The 12,678-nt window shown below is 42.9% G+C and overlaps 1 protein-coding gene across 2 annotated transcripts; it reads left to right on the top strand.

Annotated features, from left to right (window-relative positions):
• Positions 1 to 3,265: 3,265 nt before the first annotated feature.
• zgc:101569 (enoyl-CoA hydratase) lies at positions 3,266 to 10,783 on the top strand. Of its 2 annotated transcripts, XM_042332151.1 has the most exons (7): positions 3,266 to 3,454; positions 4,287 to 4,343; positions 4,982 to 5,152; positions 6,306 to 6,403; positions 7,583 to 7,727; positions 7,838 to 7,987; positions 10,521 to 10,783. In XM_042332151.1, exons 1-7 carry the CDS (start codon positions 3,277 to 3,279, stop codon positions 10,742 to 10,744), a joined length of 1,023 nt encoding a protein of 340 aa, XP_042188085.1. In that variant the 5' UTR covers positions 3,266 to 3,276; the 3' UTR covers positions 10,745 to 10,783. The 2 variants fall into 2 exon arrangements, with proteins under 2 accessions (XP_042188085.1, XP_042188086.1); XM_042332152.1 differs by lacking the exon at positions 4,287 to 4,343.
• The last annotated feature ends 1,895 nt before the right edge of the window (positions 10,784 to 12,678 follow it).

The following is a 12,678-nucleotide window of genomic DNA, read 5'->3' as shown; positions in this document are numbered from 1 at the left end:
CAGGGAGTTCCTGGTACCTACCGATGAGCCATCCACCTAGCGAGGGCTCAAACCCATGCTTGTCAGATGTCGAACGACCAACTAGTAACTATTCTCCTTGGGGGAGGGAGGAGGTAAACTGGGTCTCCTTGTAGCTGAACTGGCTCCAAGGTGACATGCCTGGCAATGGAATGTTGGAATTGAACCAGCCTCTATGTCGGTCTCTGGTCCGATTCCTGACCCGGGCAGGTCCACAGTATTTCAGGGTACTGCTGATGATAGCACAGCCAGTCTAGCACATTGGCAGGACCTGGAGGGCCAGACCAGTCACTGGAGGCAGAAAATCATCCCACTCAGTTTCTGTTAGCCGGGCAAGTGAAACCCTAATGGGTAGGATGGTCCTAGCTGTACAAGCAGGGGATAGCTTGTCAGACAGTGATACAAGAACATAAGAACATAAGAAATGCTAGGCGAAAAAAAAATGAGGTCCATCTAATTCGCCTTCCATCTTCCTGGTGGTCGCTTGCGCATATGTCCCGAACTACAATTCCAGGCAGGGCGAAACCTTGGGCAAGTTTCCTTACTCCACACGCCTAATAATAATCCCTCCAAAACCAAAAACAAAATTGGTCATTTTCAATCTACGACTGTTTGTGGGACATTGCTGTGCGCAATTGGCTGCCGCGTTCGCCCACAAATATATAGTGTGTTCTGTGAAGCACTTTGGGACGTCCTCCCAACGTGAAAAGCGCTATATCAAATGCAAGGATTATTATTATTATTATTATTATTATTACCTATGTACTATATGCTATAATGTAATTTCCTAAAAGAAAACTATCTAATTTGTGTTTGAAGGATTCAACACTTCCTGCTTCAACTGTCTCCCTAGGGAGCCTGGTCCACAGGTTTACTATTCGCTCACTGAAATAGTGTTTGCGTAGATTTGTTCTGAATTTACCGCTTTCAATCGCAGGCTCTGACCTCTGGTTTTATTATTCTGGACAAGTTGAAACAGCCTGTCATGATTTATATTGTCTTGCCCCTTTAGAAACTTAAAGACAGCAGTCATATTACCTCTCAGTCTTCTCTTTTCTAGTGTGAACATGCCCAATTTACTTAGTCAACAACAACAACAACAACAAGATTCCATTTATAGAGCGCCTTTCACGTCAGGAGGACGTCCCAAGGCGCTGCACAGTTAGTCATGACCCGAGCAGGGGGAAATGGTCAAGGTGAGGGAGGGAGGGAGAGAGGAGGGGGGAAATGGTCAGGGTGAGGGAAGGGAAGGGAGGGAGCGAGGAGGAGGAAGAGAGTCGAGAGGGGAGCTGAAGGCACGGTCAAAGAGAAAGGTTTTGAGACCGGCCTTGAAGGAGGAAAGGGCGGAGGTGGCGAAGGCACTGGGGGATGGAGTTCCAGAGCCTCGGGGCTGAGAGGCTGAAGGCCCGACCACCGATATTAGGGCGGTTGGGGCGGGGGACGTGGAGCAGACCGGAGCCAGAGGAACGGAGGGTACGGGCAGGTAGGTAGGGGGATAGTAGGTTGGAGAGGTAGGAGGGAGCAAGGCCGTGAATGGCCTTGTAGGTGAGGATGAGGATCTTGAAATCAAGTCAAGGAGTATAGTCACTCCTTATAGGCCAGTCCCTCCATTCCCTCAATCATTTTGGTTGCCCACGTCTGTATCCTCTTGATTTCTCCCATATCCTTTTTGTACTGAGGCGACCAAAACTGTACACAGTACTCTTAAGTACAGTCTCACCAATGATTTATACAGTGGCTGGATTACCCCGAATACCGTGGCAGGATTATTCCAGGATTATATAATGGCAAGCTATGCTGGGGGCAGGATGGTAGGGAGTTAGGAGGTCGCAGGGGTAGGGGGAGCAAGGCCATGGAGGGGTTTGAAGGTGAGGACCAAGATCTTGAACTGTATCCTCTGTGTGATGGGAAGCCAGTGGACTTGGGCGAGGATGGGGGTGATAGGGTCACAGTGCCTGGTGTGGGAGAGGACACGGGCTGCAGAGTTCTGAATGATTTGCAGCCTATGGAAGGGATAAAAAGGATAGTTGAGGGTCAAACAAGACCCCAAGATTCTGGACCTTAGTAAGGTGGAATGTGCATCCATGGATGGTGATGCTGTCAGTGCCTGAGGTGTGGAGGCGCTGACGGGAGCCAATCAGGAGAGCCTCGGTCTTGTTGATGTTCAACTGTAAAAACTTAGCTCTCATCCAGGACTTGATGTCTGACAGACATTCTGTCAGGACAGCAGTGGTCGTGGAGTTGAGAGTGGAGGCAGAGAGATATAGTTGAGTGTCATCTGCATACATGTGGAACTTGACCCCATGTCAGCGGATGATGTCACCCAGCTGACCAAAAAACAAAGGCGCTTCTCCCTTGCTCAGGGTCTGACCACATTACGGTAAAGCGTTCCAAGACCTTATCCTACGTGAAAAGCACTATATAAATGCAAGTTAGTGTCAATAATTTATATATTATTATAATAATTTACATAATAATCACCAGTAAGTACTGTACATACCTATCACATCACATGTTACTTCTAACCACAAAGTTCATGGTCTAGTCAATGCTGACTTTATCACTGTTTAGACAGAGACCTGCGCTCGCTCTCCCACTTAAAGCAAATAATCCTTAGATTTGTAACAGCCCCTCTCATGTCAGGAGAATACCTCAAAGCGTTTCATGGGATTTATTGCGAAGTGTAATGACTGTGCCTACTTTGCAGGCGAATACGACAGCCACTTTGCGCACAGCAATATCCCACAAACAGCCATGAAGTGAGTGTTCACCTGCAAAGTACACACAGTCACTCCACTTAGCAGTAAAACCCGCGAAACTCTTTAATGAGGCGTCCTCATGATGTGACACGAGCAAGCGAGTGGCAGGGTCAGTTGTAAGCAAGCGAGTGGCAGGGTCAGTTGTAAGCAAACGAGTGGCAGGGTCAGTTGTAAGCAAGCGAGTGGCAGGGTCAGTTGTAAGCAAGTGAGTGGCAGGGTCAGAATGGCCGGAGCGGAAGCCTTGGGTAAGCCAACGAGGAGTGGAATAAAGGTTTGAGGTTCCAAACGCTCTGGGGCGCTACCCCACATGAGGGGCCCTCTATAAATGCAATTTGTTGTTTATGTTGAGACCCTCAATGTTATCTGGGGGAACTGCCAGCCAGGACATCAGGCAGGAGAACTCTCTTCCTCTCAACCCGTTCACATGCAGTGTTTTAGTTGTCCTTCCCCCTGAGCTCTGCTGTCACTGAGCCAAAAGGTTTGCAGTTCCGGGTTTGCCATGTTGGCGGCAGGGCTGCGGGCAGGGCTGCGGGCAGGGCTGTGGGCAGGGCTGTGGGCAGGGCTGCGGGCAGGGCTGAGAGGGGGCATAGACCAGGGCAGAGTGGCTCAGTGCAGAGCCCCGAGCAACAGCTTCAGCCGCAGCCACAGCCTGACACAGGCTGCAGCTCACACACACAGTGAGTGAGTGAGTGAGGCTGCACAGCCCCCCCCTCCCCACACTACCCCACCCCACAGCCCCCACCCCACAGCCCCCACCCCTCCCCACACTACCCCACCCCACAGCCCCCCTCCCCACACTACCCCACCCCACAGCCCCCACCCCTCTCCACAGCCCCCCACCCCTCTCCACAGCCCCCCACCCCACCTCTGTTTGCTTCTTGTCTCTCTGGGTGACCCTGAATAATAATAATATTTTAAAAGCTTCTCCTGTCCTGAATGTGTTTGCAGCTGTTGCTGGTTATAAATATCACTACCCCCACCCAGTCACAAGGTCTGTGCCTCTCCCCTGGGGGCTGACACACGTTTGCACTCTGTCTTGTTTTCAATGGTTGATGCACAGAGTTCCAGACTGGATTGCTCTGCTTTGCAGTCCTGATTGAACTGAAAGTGACTTTTGTGAGTAGTAAATGCCTTAATACCGTATGAACTCCTCGGGACACACACAGACTGCAATGTGTGACAGAGTGGCTTTCCAGGAAATAGCTCGCTCTTCATTAATATGTCATTCCAGGGCCACCCTGATGACTGTCTGGACAGTCGGGTTCATCATGGCAGGACTTGGAGTGACAAACAATTTGTTATTTGGAGTTATATTAGAGAAGGGGTGTCCTGTTCGTGGGATGGTGCAAAGCACGAATTGGCTGCCCGTGCTCACCCACAAAAATACACACAGTTACTACATTTTACAATGTATTCTATGAAGCACTTTGAGACGTTTCAATGATGTGATAAGGCTCTACAACAAATGCAAGGATTATTGTTATATATTACAGTTATGTGGAGTTATAGTTATTAGGAGAGGCTTCAAACATCGGGGAGCGTTTTGTCTAGAACAGAACAGAAAAGGTAAGTGTAAATCTAATAGAGGTTTTCAAAATCATGAAATATTTAGATAGGGTGAATACAAGTGAGACTATTTCCACTGATGTGTGATGAGAATAATCAAGGACTATCACCAGAAGAAGGAGGAGATTGGAGGATTATTTTTGCACAGACTGTTACCATGACTGGCTGTTGAAACTGAGACATCAAAGAAATCAGAAAATACTTGGATAAATATTTGAGGAAAACTAATTTTAAAGGGTATGATGATAGCACAGGGACGAGATGGGGGAGCAAGCACTAGATTGAAGAGGCTGCAAGGTCTTTCATTTGGCTGTAAACATTTCATCAAATGTTCATTGCATCCATACTGTTTCTGTACTGACATATTTCTAATTACTGTTACAAACTGCACTAAGTTCACTGAGATTGTTTAAGTTGGTAAGCAATTTAACCATTTGAAAATTTTGGGGAGAGGGGGGAGAGTGTATGAAACTCAACAATTTTGTAATTTTGTGATTCTAGGTGTAATTTAGAAGCGTACAACTATCAGATTTAGGGAGGATATCCTAATTTCATCTGAGAATGCCACAGTGAATTTTGTACAGTTCTATTGTAAATCTGCAAAGCAAAGTATGATGATCACTTGTTCTGCTTTGTAGTTGAGAAGAGCAATGTTATCACCGAAAAGATTGGAACGATTATCACCATTGGAATTAACAGGCCAGAAATAAGGAATGCTGTGAATAAGAAGACAGCCCAACACTTGCTGGATGCATTCACTGCTTTTGAGAGGGACAAGTCTTTGACAGCAGCTGTATTGCACGGAACAGGTTTGCTGCTTAATGTTGAATAAAGTTTAGACAATGTTATTGTTTTTAGTGACATTTGCTTTGTGGACAGATTTGGTTGATCATCATGTCAAAGAGTTTGACTGTTTTGAGAATTTTGATAATAAACAGCTAAAACAACCTCAAAATTTTTGTTTTAACACAATTTGCAGTATTTATAAACAAAAGTCCTTAATAAGAAATCCCATTAAAACATCTGCTGAACTGGGGAAACTGTGCTCTGAATTAAATCACATTGAAGCAGATTTGCCATTGGTCATAATGACAGGCACCAATTATCAGAAGGAGTCCTTTGAATTCTTTATTTAGGAATTATGTTAAGAAATCCTGTTTCTTAGCCTGTTAATCCCAATGAAGAATTCAGGAATGAAACCTCAAAAAAATTAATTGAAGTGGTGAAGGTAAAAATGGTGACAGATTGTGATGGGCACTTTTAAAATAGATGCCAGGAAGTATTTCTTTTCACAAAGGGGAATCAAGAGCTGGAACGAATTACTAAGAAGGATAGAAAGTCATGTTGCTGGATTTATTTAAAAAGCAGCTTAATGCTATAATGGGAAGATGGTAGGATGGGTATCCTGGAAAGAATGAGATCAAATATCCCAATGAACTGTGTAAAGAAGTACTTCTTGGCATTCGCCCACAAAACATAGTCAACTCACTTTACACTATATTCTGTGAAACACTTTGAGACGTCTCGAAGACGTGTTAAATCGCTATATCAAATGCAAGGATTATTATTTATCTGTACTTGGCTTGTAATATTGTGAAGAGATGAAAGCACAGGGAACCAGAATACATATACGAGCTGAGATTGGATTGTGAAACAACATCCTCTCCCCTCCAATTTACAGCAATTGGTGCCTTGTATGGAGCCATCCCTGCTCTTACTTTTACTTTTAACATTGGCAGCACTTGTTTACTTTGTGGATTTGCAAAGAGACAGGTAAATAATAATTACTTTTGCACAAGTTTGCATTTTCTACCTTTGTCCTGAAACCATAGGATCTTGGTACGTCACCACTCGTCTCGTGCTAGTAGTGAGCAGCCGGCAAGAGGAAAACATATAAATAAAATATGTGTTTTCATTATTTTTGAAAAGCATCGAGTGTCTAACCTTTTGTGGCCTCCACAGGGGGTAATTTCTGTGCTGGTTATGACTTGAAGGAGTTGGCTCAAGTTGCATTGCCTGTTAAATTTGAACAAGATGTCACCAGGGAGCCGGGTCCTTTGGTATGTACAATATATGTAAAATACAGTCATATGTAATTATAGCTGACCTTTATTTGCCCTTCTAAACATAACTGTTTAACTTGTATATACATGCAGCAATCTCTGGAGACTAAGGTTTTAATTTCTGTAATTCCCCCCGTTCTCTCAATGTCGGGCCTGGGAGCTGAGCCAGACCTGGGAGCCTCAACTGAGATATTCAGTGTTGGTTTTACGTTTAAACTTGGGCTTGTACAGAATATCCTTTTTATAATTAAAAAGTGCTGGTGAGACCTCTTCAAGGGAAACAGAGGTTAAAAGCCAGTTCCGAAAAGTGAGTGCCAAAGAAAATATTTTTTTTCAAAATCCCAAGGAAATGTTTTCCATATAAGAAATCCTACTGGTTACATAGAGCAGAACAACTTATACTGTTACTGAATGTAATGTTTGCCAGGTAGCTGCGTGATATTTGTGATATTACTTATCTTATCTATTTTACACACCTATAAGTTGTCATGGTCCCTACAGATTGATCTACTGGCAGGAAACCCAACTAGTCTTCTTGGGATCTAAACCAGGAAACTTGCATGATAACTGGAGCAATGTATTGGGGATGTATTCAGATTTCACGTGTCATCTCTGTTCCTCGCTGTTCTTTCACAGATGTGTTTTGTTGTTATAATGAAATATGTGGTCCAAAGTTCCATCTATTATTAGTTGGAGAACATTTTGCACATAAATTTATATTGTGCAGGATCATGAAATAAATCTTAAATTGAGCCTTAATTTGGAAGCCGGTTTTCGGCAGTTCTTAAATCAAATTGGATTCCAAATTAAGACTGGATTTGATTTTTTTTCCCAGTGTTCTGCATTTTCCTAAAGTTTTAAGACAAAATGGTGTTACAGGCTAAGAGTAGGTGACCTGCAGTCGGCAGAGGTATGAATGAATCTTTACGCTTTCTGTCCTAAAGACAAGGAAAAGCAGCATTAAACTGATGGGAGTAAAGTGTGTTTTTTTATATTAGGGATATTCTCGAGCTAACGTTTCTCTGAATTTCTTCCGTTTCTGTGAGTTCAAGGTATCTTGTAGATAACACTAGAAAGCCAGCATTGATAAGCTGTGAAACCAGTGATAGATATGACCTAGTTCGCAACATTGCCTTGAACATCTTCCAGATGATACAATCCATTTATTCTTGACAGGGACCATCTCGGATGCAGTTTTCAAAGCCAGTGCTTGCTGCAGTGAGTGGATACGCAGTTGCTGGAGGGATGGAACTGTCCTTGTTGGCTGATTTGCGTATTGTGGAACAAAGTGCTATCATGGGAGTCTTCTGCAGACGCTTTGGTATGTTTCTCCAGCTTTTGAAGTCAGGAAAAGCCCATAACTTGGAATATTCATATGGCAGTACAAATGTTTTTTTCTTATATCACCCTCCCTGTGTTTTACTCTCCAAGGTGTTCCATTAATTGATGGGGGTACAGTAAGGCTACCAAAGCTAATTGGGTTATCCAGGGCAATGGATCTCATCTTAACCGGACGTCCCATTGGGGCACAAGAAGCTTATGAATTTGGGCTTGCCAACCGTATTGTTCCAGATGGTCAAGGTTAGTGCAGCTCTTCACAAAATCGTTGTATATATTTTTTGATCTTTACTTGAAACTAAGGAAATTAGCCAGTTCTGGTTTGCTTAAAATGATGCACTAATGCTGCTCCTGCATCGCATTGCCAACCACATGCAAATAATGTAAATAATGGAAGCCAGATGCGGGATGGAAACATGTACTTACCCGACATCTACCTCTGGCAGGCGAGATGAACCATCCATTCTGAGAATAGTTGGGTTATAATCCTGGTGTTCCCCACCAAACAACATTGTGGGGTCACAAGGTCTCAAAAGAGAGGCGTAAATGAGAGGGCCCACATCAACTACGGGTGAGCAATAAACCCTGGCCCTGCCATATCCCATATCCCGAGACAAATAGGAATCTTTTGCAATCATTTCCCTCTCCTGATAGAAGACATCTAGTGTATGATGGAGACCTGTAGCGTACTGGCTAGTGCGCTCACCTTGCAAGGGAGAGAACCTAGGTTTGATTCCCGTACAGGACGAAACCTTAGGTAAGTTTCCTTACGCCACATTCCTCTATTTACCAAGCAGTAAGTAGGAACCCAGTTGTTAGTCAATTGTTGGATCACTTTCTGGGGTATTAATCCCTCCAAAAAAATGTTGTCATTCAATCCACGACTGTTTGTGGGACACAGCTGTGTGGAATTGGCTGCTGTGTTTCGCGGGCAAAATGCAGTCAATCTACTTTACAATATATTCTGTGAAGCGCTTTGAGACATTTCAACAATGTGATAAGGCGCTATATCAAATGCAAGGATTATCATTATTCTTATGAATAAGAAATGCTACAGGTGAGCACAAACCTCATCATTGAATCCCTGAGCTCTACGTAGGGTTTATGGGAAAACTTTAAGCCATGGTGTGCTTCAATAATCCTTTGAACACTTCTTTCCCCCGCTTACCTCTCTCCTTTCAAACCCCACCTAAAGAGCTACCTCTGTGGGCTTTCTGCCGCCCACCCCTCCCACCACCCCCTCACTCAGCTCAGACTTAACTTTGATACATTCTCCCAACAAGTAAGATTCAATGTGAATGTAAATTGTTATTGTTGTTACTGAGACTTATACCTGTCCTGTGTCTTACAATTAGTTTTATTGCCTCAGTTTATTTCCTCAAGCTAGAACAATTACAACTAACATTTAAACCTGTGTGATCCCCTCTAAATGCCTAGGGCTTAATTTTCCTTTTACTCAAATCAAATATATTCTTGGTTTTACTTCTTCTTTGCTTCTGTTTTGTATGAACTGCATGCACACAAAGAATCAGAGGCAGTTGGAGAGGGAGAGAGAGAGAATCACACACAACAACAACAACAACTTGCTCCACGCAGGATAGCGTCTCGGAGTGTTTAAAAGTGGCGGAGCCTGACTCCGAGCCGGGGGGTAAGGGGGAGGTGGCCATAAGCACGGTCCCAGATGAAGGTTTTCAGGTAAAACTTGAAAAGGGGGAGAGAGAGGGCCAGGCGGACGGACACAGACAAACAAAGACCACATATTCACACTGTATTAATATCTACTATGGGTCCCAATTATAATATCTAATAATAATCCTTGCATTTGATATAGCGCCTTATCACGTCTTCGAGACGCCTCAACGCACTTCACAGACTATACTGTATATTGACTGTGTATATACTATGAATTGATTATATGGATGAAACGCGGCAGACAATTGCACCGAGCAGTGTCCCACAAACAATCGTGGATTGAGTGACCAATTTATTATTTTCTTTTTTTTTTGTGTGGCTATCAAGTTGTCTGCTGTAGTCAGTTCTAGTGGAGAAGCTGGCTCCAGCAAAAACTTGATGTGCCAAGTAGCCTCCTTCTATGTCATGATTTCTAATTTATTATTCCATATTTAAAGGGATATTATCAGGAATTTCTGATTGAAAGGCATAACTAGACCCATTTGAAAGTCTCACAAAGGATAGTGCCTGTGCTGGTTTGTAATCATTTTCAAACAACACAATACTGAATAGTTTCAGTGACGTTTGCTGTCTTTTCCTGTAGATTTCCCCTGTGTATTTTTGCCGACAGTTGCGGGAAAGCGCTTAAAAATGCTTTTTTGCAAAATTTTGAGGTTTTTTTTACTATTATTGGATAAAATTATCCAGCTCGGAACTCTGTTTTGTTTTCACCTTTTTGAAAAAAAATCCTCTTGAAATTAAAAAATCTTGATATCCATCTACGTTTTGCCTACAAAATATACAGTAATTCAGTTTACAGTATATTCTGTGAAGCGCTTTGAGACGTCTCGAAGACGTGATAAGGTGCGATATCAAATGCAAGAATTATTATTATTATAACATCAAAACTACAGGTCCATGCTTTGATTGTCTGATGTCTAAAATTATATCACAGTGTCTAAATCAAATACAAGGATTATTGTTATCCTTTTTTTTCTGACGTCGTTGTTGCTGGGATTTAATTCTTCTTTAGCAGTTCAGTTGATGAACCACTAGATGGTACTGTAGTACAGCTCAGTGCTAATGTTCCTTTTCTCCCCTGCAGCTCTTCAACATGCCATAAAGTTAGCAGAACAGATATCTACATTTCCTCAGCAGTGTCTGGTTGCAGACAGAGCCTCTGCTTACTACAGTACCTTCAATGCCTCTTCCTTTACTGAAGCCATGCAGTTCGAATTTGACAATGCCAAACACGCAATTTTGGAGGAGGCCATCCCTGGTGCAGAGAGGTTCAGTTCAGGAGCTGGAAGAAGCGGAATATTCACTTAGCTTGTGAAAACCTCCAACAGATTAAATGGAAATGATTCAGCTACTGGAAGGATTTAATTTTTTACAAGTCAATCCGTGGGTTATGGTTTATGGCGGATCTCCGTTTCAAAGAAACAGGAGTAAGCAATTCAGCACTTGAGCATGTTCCACCATTTTATCAAATTGTGGCTGATCTGTACCTCAAATCCATTTACCCTCTTTTTCTCCATATCCCATGATACCCTGACCTAAATATCTATTGACCTCAGTCTTGAAAATTCCAGCATCCACGCCTTTTGGTAGAGAGAATTCCAGATTCCCATGCCCTTTATGTGAAAATGCATCCTGGTTTCACTCCTGACTGTCCAGGCTTCAATTTTAAGATGATGCCCCCTCGTACTGGTTTCCCCCACCAGAGGAAATAGATTCTCTGTTTCTACCCTGTCACGTCCCTTTATCATTTTAAACACCCTGGATTAGATCATATGCAACCTGTCCTCATAATTTAACCCTTTCGTCCCTGGTATCATTCTGGTGAATCTGCGCTGTACCCCATCCAAGGCCAATATATCCTTCCTGAAGTGCGGTGCCCAAAACTGAACACAGTACTCCAGATGGGGTCGGATCAAAGCTCTCTACAACTGCAGCATCACTTCCTCGCTTTCGTATTCCTGCCCCTCTGAGATAAAGGCCAACATTCCGTTAGCGTTTTGATTTGCTTTTTCAAAACGATACCAAGAGGCAAACAGGCAAGGAGATGCTTGGGACGTCCTCCTGACGTGAAAGGCGCTCTATAAATGGAATCTTGTTGTTGTTGTTGTTCTACCTCTTCTGTCACACCATCACAGCTCGGTAAAGGTTGTGTCCTGGGGCAGGGGGGGCGGAGGATGAGGTTAGAATATTAAATTCCTGAAGTTATGGTTTTCAGTAAAATAAATTAACATTTTGATTACCTTTTAAAAAAAATGCTGAAATTAAATAAAACCAGATTGCTGAAAACACTTAATAATACTCTCTGAAAATGTCTAGTTCAGGAGAGTTTATATTACCAGACACTACAGTATCGACATCTGGGAACATCCTAAGTATTACAACTTTGGGTGGAACATAGCTGATGTAAAATTCAATACTACAACATCATGTTGATGTGAATTTACTTGAAAAAAAGTCTGTTTGCTTCTTTCTTGGCATCATTTTTAACGGAGATAAGTAAAAGTACAGACGAAGACTGCTTTCACAAATGATTGAATAGTCTCACCTCCAAACCTGCTCTTCTGGGCAGCGAAAAGCAGAAAGGAAGAGAGGAAAAAACATAGGACAGGTATATTACACCTCTAAGTCCTACAGAGTCAATAGAATCCTCCTTTGCTCTTCAGATACTGCAATGAACCTTATTTCTATGCCTTCTCCCACTAGACAGAAAATGAAAATGGATGGTCATTTAGGTGTCAGCTAGGATCTGTTGGTAGATGCTCTTGCTTCTGAGGTAGAAGATTGTGAGTTCACGCCCCATGTCAGGACTCTGGCTGACACTGCAATAGAATGCTGGGGCTGTGCTGCAAATGTAATGTCTTTTGGATTACACATTAAACCAAGGTCCAGGCTGCTATTCAGATGGATGTTACTATTCACTATTCAAAAATGTCACTATTCAAAAGGAGAAAGGAATTTCAGTGTCTTGGACGAAAATCTTGTCATTAATTTCACTTCTGCCACTTCATGACTGTTTATTGGACATTGCTGTGAGCAAATTGACTGCTACTTTGTCCATAAAATGCACTACTTTATAGTAAATCCTGTGAAACGCTTTGAAATGTTGCTACAATGTAATAAAGCACCATGTTAAATGTGCTAAATTATGATAATATCCCAAAGATAGACATCAGGAACGGAGGCCCACGGGTGGCTGAGATCCACAAGTGAAAGGTGGTTTCCAGGTCTACAACCATCCCAAA

The sequence above is a fragment of the Callorhinchus milii genome, unplaced genomic scaffold (assembly GCF_018977255.1).
Source record: "Callorhinchus milii isolate IMCB2004 unplaced genomic scaffold, IMCB_Cmil_1.0 Scaffold2, whole genome shotgun sequence".
Taxonomy (NCBI): domain Eukaryota; kingdom Metazoa; phylum Chordata; class Chondrichthyes; order Chimaeriformes; family Callorhinchidae; genus Callorhinchus; species Callorhinchus milii.
This window is presented reverse-complemented; position numbering and strand designations above follow the sequence as displayed.